At 39.0% G+C, this 20,409-nt stretch overlaps 1 protein-coding gene across 1 annotated transcript in view; it reads left to right on the top strand.

The window, feature by feature from the left end:
• CEP162 (centrosomal protein 162) overlaps positions 1–20,409 on the top strand; it is a 67,378-nt gene that overhangs the window by 11,907 nt on the left and 35,062 nt on the right. Inside the window, exons 3-12 of the mRNA XM_040983707.1 lie at positions 2,777–2,923; positions 3,250–3,433; positions 6,336–6,403; positions 9,721–9,836; positions 11,443–11,473; positions 12,573–12,689; positions 15,653–15,844; positions 16,207–16,288; positions 17,343–17,622; positions 18,470–18,728. Coding sequence (XP_040839641.1) covers positions 2,777–2,923; positions 3,250–3,433; positions 6,336–6,403; positions 9,721–9,836; positions 11,443–11,473; positions 12,573–12,689; positions 15,653–15,844; positions 16,207–16,288; positions 17,343–17,622; positions 18,470–18,728 — 1,476 coding nt within the window. The remainder of the gene's footprint in view (positions 1–2,776; positions 2,924–3,249; positions 3,434–6,335; positions 6,404–9,720; positions 9,837–11,442; positions 11,474–12,572; positions 12,690–15,652; positions 15,845–16,206; positions 16,289–17,342; positions 17,623–18,469; positions 18,729–20,409) is intronic.

Here is a 20,409-nt window from a genome sequence, read left to right as displayed (position 1 = left end):
CATCGGGAGTAGCTATTCAGGAAGGGAACCACCCCTTATTCCCTTGCCAGCTCTGCGCCCTGCCTGCCTTGATCTCACGTGTGCTGGTTGGGTGCTGCGGTCACATCCAGTACAGGCAGCCTCACCTTGGCATTCCATAATGTGCACTAGTCTTTGTTGCGCCCGAACCTGGCTCGACCCACACTGTTCTGGTGCTCGGATTGGCCAGTGGATGACATGGGCAGATTCAGCCTGGTCTTCCCCTAACCCCTGACAAATGTATACCAGTGTAATACTTTCCATGGTCTGTTCTGGGCTGTTTCCTTTCATGCCTCTTGTGCTTACCTGCAGGGTCTGTGTCTGCCAGAGGAGTTGCCCAGGCTCCTCCATCAGAACCTCTCCCAATGCCAGGTTTTGCGCATACCAGTGGGTCCATGAGCCAGCCCTACTCAGTTCAGCTCCTGTCCTAGCAGGAACAGTGGCTTTTTCCTGACTGGCCTTCAACCCAAATTGGTCCTTGCTGTTGGATGTTTCAGCCCAGCCACAGCTCATCCATACCCACATATGGTTTGCACATGGCTCAGTAGGGGTTGAGACCTTGCCTAGTCCATCCCACATCTACCCTGGTCCTCCAGAACACCAGAAGGTGTTGCAGTCTGGCCCAGCTCGGTGTATGCTTTCCCAGTCCACACTTGTGCCAAGACAGACTACAACCGTTTCCCGATCAGAACGCAGCCCCCATTCCAGCCCACATGCCCCTTGGTGGTAACCTCCACCCAGCTAGGGTTGTCCCCTTAGTTCCCCAACTGGGCCTGTTCCCAGCCATAGATCATGTGTATGCCAGTGGTTGCTCTGACTCAGCTTGGCACAGCCCCTCACCTGTCCCAGCCTCTGCCTTAGACACTGTGGCTTAACATTCCTGGCTCACGCAGACCAGTAAGTGCAAGAGCCTAGCTCGGCATGACCTGTGCTCCCTCCTGGTCTCTAGTTTTGCAGGTTGGCTAAGGTTTGCTCAGTCCTGCCCGGCCCACCCTGTTCCATTACCAATTGACACATTTGCCAGCTGTTGGAGCTACTTTGGCCAGCTTGTCCAACCCCCAGGTCTGGACCACATGTTCACCAGTGGGAACTATGACTCGCCAAGGGGAGTGTCCCAAGTTTCTCCACTTAATCCACTCCCAGACCCAGTTCTCATACATGCCATTGGGTTTAGGCCAGGTTCCGGCAAAGTCTGGCCTTCCATTTGGCCTTGTATAAAAACTGGTGAACATTGCAGCCTGGCCCACCCCACACCCTATTCAGGATGCACATTTTGGTGCTGCTGCCCTGACCAGTCCAGAATGTTGGTTGGGGGTTCCTTTACCTATAATTGATGGCAGGCTCCTTGGTCACACCTAGCTTAGTCCATCACCACCCCAACTCTTGAGATAACCAGTGGGGCTAGAATTTCCACAGGATGTGGCCCACACATCCCTCACAGAATTTACCCCCGGATATGGTTCTTGAGCACTAGTTAATGTAAAGGCCTGCTTAATGTGACCCTTCTCCTGATCCATCATCATGTCATGTAACAGAATATGATTCTGCTGGACAAGCCCCAAGCCATAGCTTTTGCATGGACTGGTATTTGGTGGCCAGTATTGTTCAGTGATTACAAGTTCTTGAGAGGAAGAGTTACTGTCATTGGGAATCTTTATGAATGTTTCAGGTCCTAGAAGCACAGTAGGTTCAACCTGGAGCTACCTAAGCAGTGATTTAAAGAACCAAAACCCCAGAGCTCCAAGGCGGGCCCAGGGACAGCTCACCACGTGCACATGGTGGCTGTTGTCTGGGATCCAGGCGTTAGACACCCCGTCCTGAGACCCACCATACTCTTTCATTTCTGCAGCTGTGTCAAGCTTACTATTTGGGAGTCTTTCCTCCCCTAACAATGTATAGGTCCTAATGTGAGCCACAGATTCTAATATTTTTGAAATAGGGACTTTGAAAGATGTTTGGGTCTTGGTACAATGGCACAGTGGCTAGATCCTTACCTTGCAAGTGCCAGCATCCATATGTGTGCCAGTTCATGTCCCACCTGCTCCAATTCCTATCTAGTTCCCTGCTCATGAGCTGGAAAAGCAGTGAAGGATGGGCCAAATCTCTGGAATCCTGCATTCATGTGGGAGACCCAGAAAAAACTCCTGGCTCCTTGCTTCAGAATGACTCAGTTCCAGCCATTGTGGCTATTTGAGGAGTGAATCAGTGGGCAGAAAATCTTCTCTCCATGAATTTAATCTGTTATTCTAAGACAAATAAATCTTTAAAAAAAACACACAGATTGGTATTTTCATCTCTACTTCAAGTGGTGTTTGTGCTAAAAAAAGTCTTGTGTAGTTATTGTTATTTCATATACCTACTTTTCTGTCTTGGGTTTTATTAACCTTGACTACCCACAAGCTTATTTGCAATTGTATTACAAAGCAATACAATTGTGGTTATTCTTTTATAGCGTTGTAGACTCTGTTAAGTACTTGTGCTTCAATGTAGTTTTTCTAAAAAGTTTTCATTATGCAAATTTTTATAATATCAAATGCATTTGCATTATTTTCAAAATGCAAATTTTGAAATAATTTAGTTAGTAAGATATATTACTACCAAGTAATTATTTTCTTTGAAATTTGGGTCTGATGGATTACAGAGCATGTATATTAAAGAGCCACAATGTACAAAATTAGTACAGCAGATTTTATGGTGGCATAGAGATCCGTACAGTTCTGTCAACATCGATATCTAATTGTTTGAAATCTCCTCCTAGGATTGCTTGGGACAAATGTGAGCTATTTGAAAACCAAGAAGATGTCTCCGCCTGTTCTGGAGGCAGACGAGGAGTCTGCTGAAAAGATTCAGTTTCTTAAGAGCAGTGGAACTTCTCTCTTAAGTGTTGACAGCTTAGAAGCAAATGGTAAGACATGGGAGGAATATCTTAGCTATTGAGCTGAAGTTCAGAATTTTTACAAAAATTAACTCAAAGATCTTGGAACCTCATTCACCAAAGTAAAAAAGCAGATTTAATATCTGTAAAGATGTAGAATTACACCTTTGCATAAACCTTAACCTTAAACTTTATATATTGATACAATATGAATCTATTTTGTGGGTGGGCAGTTACGTTAAATTCGTAAAAAAAAAAAAAAAACTAAATTTACTGTGTTATGTCAATAAATGCATCATGTTAATGAATTGTGTTGGAATTCTGAATATTAATGTAATTTTATGCTTTCTGTTTAGAGCTCGTACTTCCTGAGCCCAGTCCTAGTATTCTTGGACTGGGTTTGGACACATTAGAGGAACAGGAAGAGAAAGAGCAGTTTTTTGCCAGGCTTGAGAAAGGCTTGACGTCTTCCATTGATTATTCAAAATTAAATGAAGAATTGGATTCTAATGACTCTACACGTTTCAAAGCTTTGTATAGGTAAACATTATAAGCTATTAAATACTTATGCTTTTCTATTTTTGAATGATGTATACATGGATGGTAATCAGTAAAAGAGGCAAAAACCTTATTATTTTAAGTTCTATTCTCTGTTCCTTATTATAGTCGAAGCTGTTCTTGTGTATAAACAGAATATGCATTGAGAGCTGACAACCAGGGCTAGACAGGCTATAGCTAGAGTCCTGAAATCTCTGGATCCTCCATGTGGGTGACTGGGCCAGGCAATTAAACTGTGATTCCCTCCCAGGAATATCAGCAGGAAACTGGGTTGAAGCCAGAGAGCCAGGACTTGAACCAGGCACTCTGATAGGGCATGCCGGCATCCCAAGAGGCAGCTTGCCCCCACTGTGGCAGAATGCCTACAGCTGCACTATTTCTTATTTTTTCTTGTGTGTTAAAAAAAAAAAAGCAAGTTCTGTGTGCTGGTTTACTCCACAAGTGACAGCACAGCCAAGTCTGGGCCGGGCCAAAGCCAGGAGCCAGAAACTGTCCTGCTGTACCACATACAGTAAAGGGCCTCTGTCTTCCCAGGCACATTAAATGCTGAACCCGAAGTCAAGCAGCCCGGCTCACCCTGGCTGTCTGATACGGAATGCCGACATTGTGGCAAGGAGCAGTAAATGCTGCACCATACCAACTCCTTATTCTTCTGCCTCCACCGTATTCTTCCCGCTATTGATATTTCTTGTTTTAGAACTGTCGGGCCAGAGTGCAGTGCAGCATTGAGCATGCAGTATTAGGTGTTTGTTGTGACTATTATTACAGTTCTAATTTCTCAGGTCTGCTTTCACTTAAGACAGGATTCATAGACTGAAAAAAAGGTGAAGCTGATTCCTTGTTTTGGGGGAAAAAAAAACATGTGAATTAATATATCCAGTACTTAAAGCATGCTCAGGCTTCCTTATTATCCATGCTGAGTGTTTCATTTTAAGGTTCCTATTTCACATCCCTAATCGGGGTCAGATTGCTTCCTGGCATAGAAATGCTGACCTTGGCATTTATTTCTGGCCTCCATGTAGACTTGACTGGTTATTGCAGTTTTGAAACTCCTAATCATCAGTGTAGAAGCAATTTCTGGGTTACGAGATGCGTAAGTGTGAATGTGTACAAGTACTTTTGCAGCTACAGTTAGTCTTAGCCTCTGAGGACCTGGATTTTATTTTTTTAATTTATTTTTGATTTTGGATTAACACATGATGCTTGTACTTTTTGAAGATTTATTTACTGGAAAGGTAGAGTTACAGCTACAGAGATCTTCCAAGCACTGATCCTGCCAACTGGTCGCAGTAGTCAGTGGTGGGCCAGGCCAAAGTGAGGAGCCACCAGGCTCTACCTCTTAGATGCCGGGGCCCAAGTGATTGGACCATCTTTTGTTGCTTTTCCCAAGCACAGTAGTAGAGAGCTAGATGGTCATTTGAACCAGCTTCTCAGGCGATGCTTTACTTGTTAAAGCACAACACCAGCCCCTCTGGCACATTTTCTGAGATCAGACGAGATCGGGTGTGTTCTGGCACATTTTCAAAGGGTGCAGTGCAACACACAGACATGCAGAACAACCAGCCTCGTTTTTCTTTGTATTTGGAACATATTGGGTCTTCTGTTCCAGTTTTTTATATAAAATATTATAGATTTTCATGAGTCATAGTTACTGCACTGGGCTGAAAAACACTAGAACGCACTGCACTAACCCTGCTGTGTTTTTGTGCCCATTATGTAAACTCTCCCAGTCACCTTGCTCTACCCTTCCCTTACCCATTTCCTCTACTCAAATCATAGATAGATAGTTTTAAAACTTTTTGTGTGTGAAAGAAAGCATGTAGTATTTGTCTTTCTCTGGCTTATTTCACATAAAGACAGTGATCTCCACTTCTGTCCATTTTGCTGAAGCTTTCAAGACTTCATTCTGTCTTAGTGCATATTATTACCTCATTGTGTTTGTGCACATGCAAATATGTAACATTAGCTTTATCCATTCATACATCAGTGAACACTTAGATTGAGTCCAGATGTTAACCTGTTGTAAATACTGCTACATAAACATACCGATTCAGATATCTCTTCAGCAGTCTGATTTCATTTCCTTTGGATATATACTCAGTAGTGAAAAGGGTGGATCATACAACATTTCTGTTTCTGGTTTTTGGGGAACCCCTACACCCTTCCCCATGAATGGATGTACCAGTTTATATTCCTACCAAGAGTTACAAAGGTTTCTTTCTGCTACATGCTCCTCACCATTTATTTTTGTCTTTTTATAATAGATCTCTTTTTAGCTTTGATTTGCAGTTTCCTGATGGCTAGTAGTATGGTGTATATATATTGTTGGCCATTTGTATATCCTCTTTGGAGTAATATCTTTCAGATCTATTGCCCGTTCATTAACCTAGAGTATTTGTTTTTCTGTTGTTGAGTTTTTCAATTATAATTCCATATGTGGTATATATTCACCTCTGCAGTGAGATGAATAGTTTGCACGTGTTTTTTTCACATCTTGCTAGTTGTCTCTTCACTGTGTTTCCTTTGCTGTCCGTCAGCTTCTTAGTTTGATAAAATTCTGTTTGTCTATTTTTGCGTTTGTTGTGTGTGCTTTTAGAATCTTATCAGTGAAAGAGGATCATTTATAAGCCCTTTTCTTGGGTATTTTTAGCTTTTGATAGAGCAAGAGTACTTAAACAATGCTTCTTCAGAAAATTCTTGGAAAATGCACATTTTTAAAAAACTGCATGGATTTTTATATTTCTCATGTGAAGATGAACATGCTTTAATTCCAATTTTCCACAAACTTGTGCAAGTACTTCATGCATAACTTTTAAAGTATACATGAATGATTTTATGAAAATGTATTATTGACATGTGATATTAAATTAAATGTTTTTTCCAGTAATCAAGCCAATGTAGAACTAACTAAAGATCAGTGTCAGAATGAATCAAGACATGAAGAACTAGCAGGTAAGTTATTTTTAAAATGTACAATATTTGAAAAGATACACAGTTTGTAATAAAGTTGCTGATCCAACAAAAAAATAAAAAGATCGTATGGTCTTGGAAAGAGCCTTGAACAGGTGGAATATGGTTGCCTGTGTCTGTCACAATTTGAACTAGTAAGAAATTGTTTGAGATGAGAGTAGGCTGTGGATTTGTTGTGATTGCAGGAGAAAGCAATATTTGTGCCAGTATTTTGGGACTCTGAAATCACAACATGTCAGTGGAAAGGTACATACGAGGCGTCTTTCTCTGTGCTTTGGACTTTCAATGTGGCTGTGTTTTAGAATGCATATAGCTGGATTTTTGCTTTTTTATTCAATCTGACCATTTCTGATTTTTAATTCAACTGTTCCTCCCGTCACAAAACAATGATGCAATTATTTACTGATTTGCTATTCGTTTTTTTGAGTTTCTTATTGTTATTGCTGTTGCCTTTGTCCTGCATTCTAGAGGCTGGAATATTTATGATTTTTTTTTTAACTTCTTAATTGAATTCTTTTTTTTTAAATTTTTAGTCACTTTATGATATACCATATGTGTCTTTGCCTTCTTAAAGACTACTTTAAACTCCTCCCATCCATTTCATTATCTTATCATATATTTGTCTCCTACAAATGTTGTTGTTAAGATTCACTTTTATTGTTTTCACCTTATTTGAAAGGCAGAGAGCCAGAAAGAGTCAGATGAAGGAAGATCTTCTATTTGCTGAGAATTGCCCAAGTGCCCATAGCAGCCAGGACAGAACCAGGCCAAAGCCAGGAGCCCAGAGTTCCATGTGAGTCCTTCACATAAGTGACGAGAACTCAGGTGCTTTAGCCATCATTTGCTGCCTTTTGGGGTACACATTAGCAGGAGGGAGAATAAGAAGTGGAATAGCGAAATAGCAAGGATTCAAGCCAGGTAGTCAGATATCAGATGCAAATGTCATAAGCAGCAAATTAATGCAGTATAACAGCCAAATGCCCACCCCTCTTTTCTATGTCTTAAAGTCCTCCAGGGCGTTGTTGTTGTTGTTGTTGTTGTTATTAAAGCAATAAAAATTTTAAAGATCTCTTTATCTGAAAGAGCTAGGAAAAGTGAGAGACAGAGAGGGAGATCTTCTGTCTGCTGATTTACTATGGTTAGGGGTGGGCCAGGCCAAAGCCAGAATAAGAAACTCCTTCCAGGTCTCCCACACAGGCAGCAGGGGACCAGGCACTTGGCCTGCCTTCTGTTTTTCCAGTAAACTGTGTGGGAAGTAGAGCAAGCATGACAGAAAGCTGTGCCCATTTGGGATGCCAGCATTGTAGGCAGCAGTTTCACCTGGTATACCACAACACCAGCCCCTCAGTTATCACTTCAAAAGATGTTTGAAGAATAATGAAGTGTGTATTTAAATAAAAATTTATAATTCCAGTTCTTTTCTAGAATTGAGTCTCCATCTCAAGTTATTCTTCAACTTAAAGAAATTCCTTTAGCATTTCTTGTCATATAGAATACTACCAAGAACAAATCCTCTTAGCATTTACTTGTCTATAAATATATTTCACCTTCACTTTTGAAGAATAGTTTTAATTGACATAGAATTGTAGATGAGAGGGTTTTTTTCTTTAAGTATTTTTTTCCTGTTTTTTTCTTTCTCCTTGTTTCTTTGCAATTTGCATATGATGTGACTCCTTGTCCTTAATGTTTATCCTGTTTGTAATTTGTGCAGTCATCAATCTGGATTTATAGTTTCCTTCCCAATCAAAAATATTCAAGCCATTAATTCTTTTTAATATTTTAGTTTAATATTGTTCATATAATTGAGAAGGATGCGTGCCTGTGTGGGTCTCTGGTTAGGGTGGGGAGGGTCGAGGTTGGAGGTAGGTGGGTGAGATAGATGTGTTAGATGGTTTTTTTCTCCTGTGTCCATAGTAAGGGGAGAGAAAGAGGGCTTACTCCTTGCTGTCAAACTACACCAGTGCCCAGAGACTGGAGATGGTGATTTGATGTCACCTTAGATTCCAATGTGGGGAAGAATGTTCGGAGGGGGCTGCTTGAGTGGTCTGGATATTAGCTATTAGCCATTAGTTCGTTTATTTATTTATTTATTTATTTATTTAGGTTTTTGCATTTTATGTAGAGGTAACAAATTTCATATGTACAGTTTTGAGAGCTTGTTTGGAGGTTCTAGCAGGGGAGCGGAGCTACTCGTATACCCTTGACTGAAGACTGGTCCTCCTCTAGCGGGGATGGTCGCCCTCTTCGACCGAGCGCGCAGCTTCGGGAGGGACACACATGGAGCGGTGAGGGAGGAAGGGGACACCTGCCTAGCCAGCCAGATCAGCCGAATCAACCCTGGCGATCAACGGGGTGACAGATGTCACAGCCAGATCATCCTCACATCCCATATGTATAGTTTTAAGAGCATTTGCTGTTTCCTTCCCTACCCTCCCCCCCTCCTTATTCTTAATTTTCAATGACACATTTTCAATTTACTTTATAATCACAAACTTAATCCTCTGTTACATAAAGAATTTAACAACTAGTCCCAGAAAACCAACCACAGAAGAACCACTGTTACTCAGGTTTATAGACAGGGCCGGAAACAGCCATCCAATCGCAAAATGTCAGTTGCACCCGATTTACATTACACTTTTTTTTAAAGATTTTTATTTAATTTTATTTGAAAGGCAGAGTTACAGAGAAAGAAGGAAAAAAGAGAGATCTTTCTTAAATTGATTCAATCCCCAAATGACCTTAACGTATACAGCTGAGCCCGTTGGAAGCCAGGAGTTTGTTCTGTGTCTCTTAAGCATTTGGACCATACTCCATAAGCAAGGAGCTGGATTGGAAGTGGAGCAGCTGTGACTCAGACCAGTGCCTATATGGAATGCCAGCACTGCAGACAGAAGCTTAGCCTTCTGTGCTATGGTGCTGGCCCCTCACTACTTTTTCTTATACTTTGCTAGTTGCTGTAAGTCAGGGAAAACATAATAGTATTTGTCTTTTGCAGACTGGATTATTTCACTAAACATAGTGATCTACAGCTGCATCCATTTTTTGTGAACATCTTTCTTTGTTCCTTTTTCTTTTTTAATGCTTGAGTTATGTTCCATCATGTATATGATTTCATCATCAGGTAATGAACCTCTGGGTTGATTCCATTTCTTAGTATTGTGAATTGAGCTGCTATAAACAAGGAGGTACAGATAGCTCTTTGATATGCTGATTAAATTTTCTTCACACCTCAGCCTGTTTTCCTAAATTTAGCTCTTTTGAAAGTGTCATTCTTGTACTTTTAAAAATCTTTATTTTAGAACATTACAGTGATGATTTTGAAGATGAAGATATTGACGAACCTTTGACTGCCAAAGATGAAGAGCCTCATTCAACAGAAAATCCCAAATCAAAGAATATATGTGTACCCAAGAAGGTATGCTTCAATTATGCAACTTCTTCAACTTCGCTAACTTATTGTATGAGGAACTCAAAATATAGTATTCTGCATAGTCTGGCTCCTTGTTGTCAACTTCCGTGTCCCTAAGCACTCTGTTGTACATTTGCTTAACTCAGGATGTCTGATGAAATTATGAGAGTTGATTCCCTTATAGAAACCGAAAGCTTCATTAAAATCTCAAAGTGTCCTTTTGAATAATTTATTAAATTACAGTTTTGTTTGATAGGATTCTTTCCTTGTAAAGCACAATAAATGCCCCCTCCTAGGAATGTATGCTAATTGTAGCAGAAGGATCTAAAACTCAGTTGACTTAGAAAATGAGTTACGTTTTTCCTTTCCCTTTCAGAGAATTAGTGCTATGCTCTAATTCTCTCCTTTCCAAGTTCTTAGCAAGACTTGTTTATGGCTAAAGAATTATGCAGCTTATAGTGAATTATATGGAATTTAACTGTGAAAATTTCTGATCGTGGTTAATAAAGTTATTTGTTATTTTGTTCTGCTACACCTGGTCTTTTGGGACTACGTGTTAGGGCTGGGTATTTTCAGCATGTATGAAACACTGACTGCAAACCAAGGACAAAATAGTTTTCAGGTATACTTAAATGCTCTTCACTTTAAAGTGACTTGGAACGTTGTCATTGGTTCTCTCTTTGTTTTGAGACTTACACATGATGCAGGCAATCATAACATTTTATGAGAAAATCAGTAGGTCAGTAAAATGTGTACTGCACGGTATATTAGGAGGGTTTCCCTGCACTAAGATTTTTCAATCTAAATGTGGAAGCCTCACAAACAGTGATCTGGGTAAGAGTCAAAATTAAAATATTGAAACTTTGTTACTGTGGAAAGACCCTCCACACTTTCTAGGCTAATAAGGAGTATGTTGACACTAATTAGGAGTTATTTTAAGGCAGTGGTAAGTCTTTTTCCTGCCAATGGTCATTTAAATATTTGTAATATCTTTTGAGAGCCACATGAAATTATCAGCTCAAAAATTAGCCTGCTGTAGATGTATTGAATTTTGGTTCCTGCCTATGGTTGCCTTGCCAGGCCAAATAATTTCACACACACTGTGTAGTCAGCAGGTCATACTATTTCTGTTCTAAGGATACTTGTAATATTGAAGAGCTTAACCTATCTTGCTGTTTAATGGCTTGCATTCCTGAAATTTGTTTCTTTTGAAATGTGGATGAAACAGAAAAAGATGTATTTGATCGTTTTTAGCAAGAAAGAAAACTTTATGATGATGATACAGTTGTAGGACTCATGAAATAGTTCTGTTAGCTTAATGTTCAGAAGCAGGAATTTTGAGCAAGTTCAGGGAGCAAAAGTAGATATCTAGACACTGTAAGCAAGGCTTTTGAAAACCTGAGTTAATTCTGGTAATTTCTGAAACTTGTAAGAGTCTTCTCAGAGCTATGATTTGACTTTTCATGAACAAGAATGGAAAGGAAAACCTAGAATGCATCGTTCCTGTTCTGTCCATAATGGAGTAAAGCACTAGTTTTAAAACTTTGTCTGCATTATGATCATCCTATGTAATTTTTATTTCAAAATAAAAAATTATTTTCTTTTCCCTTAGGAAAAAGAGAAAACCTGCATGTTGGCTAATGGTAAATATTATCTGTATTTGTATATTTTAGGTAGCAGAAATTAAACTTCAGAATACCTTCTTAATAATTTTGAGTAAATCACTGTCTTTTTAGATCTCTTTTAAAGTTCACAACTTTTCTCAGTAATGTGTTCCGTGTGCCTGTCATGAATCTATCCTGTTACATTTGAAGTCTTTTTTTTTTGCTGTTACTTTCATTAGATCTGTTTATAAGCGTAAATATGTATGTTCATGTTAACTTACCCTCTTAGATATAACCAAATCACACCTGTAGGCCCAGCGCGATGGTGTCATGGTTAAAGTCCTCACCTTGTACACGCAGGGATCCCATGTGGTTCTAATCCTGGTGGCCCTGCTTCTCATCCAGCTCCCTGCTTGTGGCCTAGGAAAACAGTGTGGGACGGCCCAAAGCCTTGGGACCCTGCAGCCATTTGGGAGACCCAGAAAAAGCTCCAGGCTCCTGGCTTTGGCTCAGCTCAGATCTGGCCATCGCAGCCGCTTGGGAAATGAATCATCAGATGGAGGATCTTTCTCTCTGTGTCAATATGCTGAAAACGTACCGAAGCCCAAGGTTTTTGCAACACTGTTACTAGGAAAGCCTTTCTCCCAGGTTGTGGTTTCACTGTCATTCTCTTAGAGTCATGTAGGCAGAGGATGGCCATAGCCCTGTGCCACAAAGGAGAGTCCTTGAGCCACTCTGGAGACCACATTCATCTAGGTAGAACAGGGACCCACGAGAATGGTTTCACACCGCGTTGGGGCTGTCCCTTTTATGAAGTGGGTGCCCTGCTCAGCTGTCTTTCCTCCTCTCTGTATATCTGTCTTTTTAATAGAAATAAATAGCGGTCTTAAAAAAAAAAAAACATACCTGTTTTATAAGAGAGGACTTCAAAATGTTGGTGGACAAATGGAATTAAAAGATACTGAGAAATTTTCATGAGGTTTTTGAAGACTCCTCATATACATATCATGCTTGTTTTGTGTATGGCTGTGTATAAACAAGACTACCATTTATATATAAACATTTATCTTTGTATTTGTTGTATGTGACAAACTACACAGATTACAATCCTTATAAATTGTTTTGTATATTCTTCCAGTTGTACTGCTTGATTCATTAGATTCTATTGAAGAAATTAATCTTAATGAGCAAGATAAAGTGACAACTAAGCCAAAAGCCCTACAGGAACTGACTGATAATGAAATGACAGAAACAGGTAAATGTATTTAAAAACTGGCTATTCTCTGTAATACCTTATATTTTATTTATTTCATTTCCTGTGACAATAAAACTTTTTACCTCAGGTTTTCCCACTGTACTTAGCTTAAATAATCAGAATTTGCTAATGATAGCAGTTAGTACTAAAATGTTATGCAAAAATGAGCTTTAAAATAACCATTCTGTAATCAGTGAGTGTAGCACTGTAAGTAAATAACCAATTTAGTGTGCCTCGTGGTAGTGTTGTTTCTGCCATATTTAAGAGAAATGGGACTTTGGCTTTCTGTTTTTTTCCTTAAGAGCAAAAACAGCTCTTCCCCTCTCTTTAGGAGTAAGAGTAAATCCCATGGTTCTGAATTATTAATGGTCAATTAAGCTGTCCCAAAGCTTGTAAGGTTCTTTGAGATAATGCCTCTTAAAAACTCTATTAAAGAAGCAGTGAATTTTATCCAATTATATAGAACATTATATGTGGGTAAAATGCTATTTTTATAAATATAAATTTATAGTTCACAGTTTTTGTATTTACATATAAAATTAATTAGGGACACAGTTATTACTTGGGATATTTGTATTTCATATGGGAGCACTTGGATCAGGTCCCAGCTCTTCCACTTGGGATGCTATTTAAAGATACCTGAAAGCTTACAGTTGGAGGCACATCCAAGGAGGCAGAAGATGATGGCTCAAGTGCTTGTGTCCCTGCCAAATACCAAGAGAATTCTGAACTCTTGGCTTGAGCCTGGCCCTGCCCTGACTGTTGCAGCATTTGTGGAGTGAACTAAAGGATGGAAGATCCCTGTCTTTTACTTCTCTCTCTCTCTCTCTTCTTCTCCCTTTCTCCTTCCCTTGGTCTTTCTCCTTTTTTTCCCCAATAAAATGAGCATAAATAAATATTTCTAACATGGAACTGTTACTTTAATAGTTAGATGGTTAAAGTACAGACTAGAAATGCTTTTAAAGTTTGAGAATAATAATGGTGCTTATACAGCCATATAATCAGCAACCAGGTCAAAAACTGAGTCAGACTACAGTGTTCTATCAGATCTACCTAGTACATTGTAAAACACAAAACTGTAGCCACTGTATGGTTGTTATCATTATCTGTATCAACTCTTTTTAATAACAGAGACTATTCAACCTTCTGAAGACATACAGTTTAAACACTTGCTGGCTGTAGGGTATTTCATATGTCTTGTATTTCAAAGATATGCTTGCAAGCATCCAAATAATCATTTGAACTTGGCCTAAGAGCTGAAATATTCAATTTTTTTTTGTTTTTGTTTTACCATGTTTTGGTATTAAACAGACTCAAAGATTACCTTTTTACAATGTTAAGTAAATATTTTAAAAAAATGAGGTTTTTCCCAGTAGCAGGCCAGTTCTAATTTTTCATTTCATTTATCTCACAGATAAGTATCATTTTGTTTCATGGCTGCATGCCTAGAGCGCTTAGGGAATGATTGTGTTACTCCATGAAACCGGGCCCTCTCCTGCGCAAAATAGGATCAGCCAAAGATGTATTTTGTATTTGATTTATTAGCATGAGTCTTAAGAAAAGATTTGTCACTGTTTTTCTTCTTGGCTTCCACTTCCTATAACTCTAATTTTTAAAAAGTTATAATTAAGAAAATACTTATAAAATCTGAGATTTTTGTTTCCAGTCCCTTCAAATTATTTGTGCTAGAATTGGTCAGCAGGTGAGAAGAGGAGGATGGTGAGGAAGAAGGTCCATCATAGTGTCAAGATTTCTATTTGGGGTGATGGAGTATATAAGGATACCATTAGCTAAAATACGGAATGATAGTATGACAAGTTTTTGTGAAAATATATTTATATTCCCAAATTCACTTGGAGAGATTTTAAGTATGATTTTCTTACCGGACAATCTGAATGTCTGTTAGAGAGTTTATATTTAGAAAAGAGATGCAAATATGGATTGGGAAGGCACAAACGGATAGCTAAGGGGAAGGATCTTGATGAAACTAGCTGGGTCAAAGCAGTGTGAGGATTTAAAAACACTGAAAGTAGCCCCTGAAATGAGCTGTTGATGCAAGAGATGGAGAAGTAGGCTCAGCGTGGTGGGGATCACACAGAAAAGGGGCCAAAGAAATGGGATCCAGGAAGACGGCAATGTCAGATGATGCACATGGTTGAAGAAAGGGATGGGCTTGGCCATAGGAAGCTGCTTTTGATTATAGTGGCTTTAACATTTTGGAACACATACTTGATTACAAATTTCGAGGAATAAGTTGAAGCTGAAAAAAATGCAAATTGTGTGGCCCAGTGCTGTAGCCTAGTGGCTAAAGTCCCCACTTTGTATGAGCCGGGATCTCATATGGGCACTGGTTCATGTTCCAGCTCCTCCTCTGCCCATCCGTCTCCCTGCTTGTGGCCTGGGAAAGCAGTGGAGGATGGCCCAAATCCTTGGGACCCTGCACCCTGGCTCGTGGCTTCAGATCGGCTCAGCTTCTCTGATGGTGGCTACTTGGGAAGTGAACCACCAGACTGAAGATCTTTCTCTTTCTCTTTCTTTCTCCTCTCTGTAAATCTGACTTTCCAATAAAAATAAGTAAATCTTTAAAAAAAAAAAAGGTAAAAATGCAAATTGTAAGGTTGTAAGAAGCAAAAAGTGTAAAAGAATCATAGTAATAAAGGGAAGGGTAGTATCCTTCAAGGGAATGTCATTGTGTGAAATTTAGAATAGTTGTATGCAATGAGATGTTGGTTAAATCCAGTGGTAGACAGGGCAATATGACATAGACTGTTACATCAGGCTGCAACTCGTGGGAGAGTGACTGAGCCGCTGTGATTTCATGCTGATAGCCTATCAGGACAAGCTGCCCGAGCTTAAGGTTAACTTTTGTAACTGTCCTTCAGCCTTCTTCACCACTTATAACAAATTAATGATATCAGTGTTATGTATTGCCAATGTATTTTTGATGCCATTTATTTCAGCAGGTGTTTCTTATGGACAAAGCAATAGTGACATTGAAGCCCTGCATCAAGCCTATTGTCAAATAGCCCATTCTTTGGGGGATATAAATGAGCAGAGAATTGAATGTCACACTATGGGAAATACCAAGAGCTCAGTGAAAGATCATCCTCAAGAAAATGAAGAGTCTTCAAAAAACATTTCTACTACTGAATCTGGTAAAAGTTGATAGATCAGATTTTTCAACTATTTGAGACTGTATCCCATAGTTTCTAATTAGGTGTCATTTAAAGACAGTTTGCTAGAGTGGTTGTTTTGTAGACCCTGAACTTAATTAAAAGATTTGTGCATATGAAAATTCAGAAATGATTTGTTTAAGATGTGAGCCAAATAGTACAATTTATTCTTCTAATCAATATCAAAAAATGTTTTCCCAGTACAAACAAGTCAGTTCTGGGAAACAGGTTATTGCTTCAGGTATTTCCTTAACTATGTCAATTAGAGGAAATGTAATTTGGTCATATTAGACATGGAAAATAAATGATTTATATAACTTTTTCTTAATTTAACTTTTTTTTAGATCTGCCAACTGTAGAGGAGCTAATGAAACCTATCAAAATAGACTCTTTGGGGGTCAGGGGTTTTGATTTACGACCACTCAGGTATGAGTTTTGTGGCTTGTATTGTGTGTACAGGGGATGACACTGACATGTGGGAGGTTTTTTTTATTCCTTGTGTATCATTGGAAACTTACAGTTTTTGGTTTTTTGTCCCATATGATGATTTGTAGTGAGATACCAGTGACTAACATGAGTGTGAATGAATTTCTTTAGGAATCACTGCTTTTTCCTTTTCATATTGTTTTTACTCAGTTAATTCATCAGAATTCTTCTGATGATAAAAGTAAAAAGAAATTGATGTTGCTAAAATGTCTGCCATTGTTCGTAAAACTCCCCTGAAAGCTATGATTTCTCTTCATTTCTAAATGATGCAGGAACAGTCGATTCCTAATAAGGGAAAGAGGGAACTTTATTTCTTACATGAGTCATAGATTTTTTTTTTCTTCATAAGCCTGCTAGTTTTGACTTAGTCACAGACCGGCCCAGGTCTCACAGGGTCAAAATTCTGTTCTTACATAAAAAACAGGCTTCATGAACACCTAGCTGTTCAGTTTGGTGGAAGGATTTGTGGCTAATCCTTGTGTGACAGTAGCACAACACAGTAACTTGTCATAAGGCAGTTTGCATTTGTACAGACCTCAGTGTCAGCTCTGCTGTCTCATGTGGTCCTCGCAACAAATAGCATAGGCACCTTTAATATCAATTTTTCAAGTAATGAAACTGAAACAAACTTAGAGATTGCGCCTTCACCAGTACCAGAGTAGGATTGGATCAGATAACTTTTTAACGCCTTTACTGACTGTCTCTGCCTCTGAAATAACAAATGAATTTTAGTTTTGTTTGATTTGGGCTTTCTTTAAAGTCTTGAGTTTTTCATGTAATTCTATTACACTATATTAAAATTGTCAGAATTTAAAATCAGTTACTTAATACTATATGAATGTATCATAGCAACAAAAATTGTAAATACTATATTGAACATTAGTAACTTAAATTTGAATAGTTAATAACACTTTTGTATGCGTGTGTGCATGTATAACTGGTGCTTGAGGAGTCATTAATAAGATTCATTCCTGTGTCCAATTTCATTTTATAGCTCGAAGAAAGTTGCTGATTATAAGGAAACTGAATACTGCAGCAGTTTACCGCTTCAAGTGGACTCAGATGTCCAGACTGAAGACCTGTATCACGTGAACCAACTTTTGGACAAAAATGATGAGAATGTGATTTTGCAAAGGACAGCAAACGAGAGTCTAGAAAACAGCTCCCCAGCAGTTACTGCTACAGAAGAACATATTGACAAAATGTACCTTGATATACTGAAGAAAAAATTATCTGTTAATCCTTTATTACCTCAAGATGACAAAATTAATAACGTAAGTATGGATCATTTAATATACTGAGAGCTGAAGTAATGTCAAATATGTAAGACACTATTGATAAATGTGTGCTGTTTAAGCTGGGAACTGATTGCATACTAACCTCACAGTAAAGATTTGTGGGTGGTGTTTATGGGCATAGCTCCAGTCTCCAAATTAAATGTAGCACTTCTTTCAGAAGCTGTTCTTCACAGTAGTCCTTTTATTTCTGCTCCCCCCGCCTTTTTTTTTTTTTTTTGCAAAGATAGCCCAGAATTTGGATAGTAAAAGAAAAAAAAAAGACTTTGTTTTCATTGTAGCATTCATTGTCAGTCTTTCCAACAGTTCACATTGTAGGTAAGTGAGAGTTCACTGAAGATATTTATGCTTCATTATCCCTTTTTCCTCTATTCTTGACATTCTGCTTTATCATTCTATCTCAATATCCTATTTGTATTTTATAATTATGAGTTGTATATTTACTATAAATCTCCAATTTTTTGTGGAATAAGTCAAGGTTTCAATAAATTTTTTATGACATCTTGAGAAGTTCAGAATGAAAGGTAAGATTTCAAATGTCATTTCAAAATATATTTTTCCTTGCTGTCTTCCTGTTCATTTTAATAATTACAAATTTGGCTTTCCAGTAGCACTATTTTGCTTTATAATCTACTTTACCCTGTTTTAATGCTGGCTTTGAAAATGGATTGCAAAGTACCAAGATTCGAATTAGAGAACCTTATTATAGTTGTTTGCTTTTTACAAACAGTATTGTTGAGTCATCACTAGCATTTTGCTGTATGTTAACTTTTCCTTCCTAACAGTAGTTGAAATTCACGCTGAAGAATTTGGTTTTTGTATACAGACTTTTCGATCTCAACTCAGTTCTGGAGAAGAGGCTGTAACTGGTCAACAGGTGCCATACAAGAAGGCCCGAAGCGCACCTCCTTTGCTTAAAAAAAAAAACCAGAGTGGATTGTATGCATCAGTTAGGAGCTCAGGCTATGGCAAGCCCAGTTCCCCACTCAAGGGGTTTTCTACTCTTGAAAAGAAAACTTCAAAGGACATTATGAAAAACAGAAGCGTGAGATCTATTTCCTCCTCACATCAAGCTAGGAAAAAAGGTAATTATATTCTTTTGTTATAATATATTTCTGTACCTGTGGCTTATTTCTTCCCTCATTTTCATGAAGTGAATTTATTTTAAGATACTACATTCTTCTGAAATGCAATATATAGGATTTCATTTCTGGAGCTTGACCCAGGGTAGTGGCACTGGATGGAGATAATAAATGATTAGGTAAGGATATGTTTAGAAGGCAGAACCAAAAATCAGAGGAATTAGTCTTGAGTTACTAAATTTCAAAGCTTTAACACATGGAAGGATGGAATTACTCTGCTGGAATAAGGAGTCCTACAGTAAAATAGGGTTGCACATGGAGAGAAGACTTAAGCTTCTGAGATGTTAATTTTGAGTTGTCTGTTTGATGCGTGAGTTGACAGAGGTAATTTTTAACATGTTAACCTTAAGTGTTCAAAATGAGGAGTCCACAAAATGGATTGGCTTAAGCCAGTGCTTACAGAGCTGGCACTGCACAATGCTGCTGAATCAGATCCTGGCTGTTCTGCATCTGATCCAGCTTCCTGCTACTGCACCTGGGAAAGCAACAGAAGTTGACTTAAGCCCTTGCCACCTGCTTGGAAGCTCCTGTCAAGCTTTCACCTCACTAGAACCTGGCTACTCTGACCACTTAGGGAGTGGACCAGTGGCTGTCCTCCCTCTCTGTGCCTTGCAAATAAACAAGCAAATCTTAAAAAAAAAAAAAAGGCAGAAAAGAATTAGAAGACTGAATGAGATTGGAGGAAACCTAAAAGCAGGTGGAATCCGAAAGACAAAGCTAGAGTTGTTTTAAGAAGAATTTTCTCAGTCATTTGGTGCTAAGCAGTAAAGAAAGATGAGCTGAGAATTCATCTTTTTCTTTAAGGATTTTTTTAGTTTATCAGAAAGGCGAAGATACAGAGAGGCAGAGAGACACATTTTCGGGCCTGGAGCGATAGGTTAGTGGCTATATCCTCACCTTGCACACACTGGAATGTCATATAGGCGGCATTTCATGTCCATGTGTATGGCCCGGGAAAGCAGGAGAGGATGGCCCAAGGCCTTGGACCCTATACCCACATGGGAGACCTGGAGGAAGCTCCTGGCTCCTGGCTTTAGATCTGCTCAGCTCTAGCCATTGCAGCTACCTGGGGAGTGAACCAGTGGATAGATGTTTCTCTCTGTCTATCCTTCTCTCTATAGATCTGCCTTTAAAGTAAAAATGAAAATCTTTAATTTTTTTTCCAATCTGCTGGTTCCTGCCCCAGTCTTGGAGCAGGCTCAAGCCTGGAGGCTGGAACCCCATGCACGTCTCCCATGTATGCAGCAGGAGTCCAAGTACCTGAACCATCGTCTTCCACTGCTTTTCCACAGCATTATAAAGAGCTGGTCCCAAGTGGAGCTGCTGGTCCCCCAGCGAGCACTCAGAGGGTCTACTAGCATTGCAGGCAGCAGCTTAACACAATGCCAATCCCTAAGAACTCAACCTGGGATCTCACAAGAGGTGTCCTAGTCAACAAGCAGGTGTCTGTGAAAAGTAAATTAAATGTGAGTAGGAGGAGTAGAATTGTTGCATTGGATTGTAATCCATTACAGAAGAAAGTTGCTATAGAAGGCAGACACACAAACCCATACCCATCTTCTGATTCATTTCCTGGATACCTACAACGGCCATGGCAGAGCCAAGCCAGGAACCCAGAAATGCT

The sequence above is a fragment of the Ochotona curzoniae genome, unplaced genomic scaffold (genome assembly GCF_017591425.1).
Source record: "Ochotona curzoniae isolate NIBS_2020 unplaced genomic scaffold, NIBS_Ocur_1.0 contig_3819, whole genome shotgun sequence".
In the NCBI taxonomy this organism is placed as follows: Eukaryota; Metazoa; Chordata; class Mammalia; order Lagomorpha; family Ochotonidae; genus Ochotona; species Ochotona curzoniae.
This window is presented reverse-complemented; position numbering and strand designations above follow the sequence as displayed.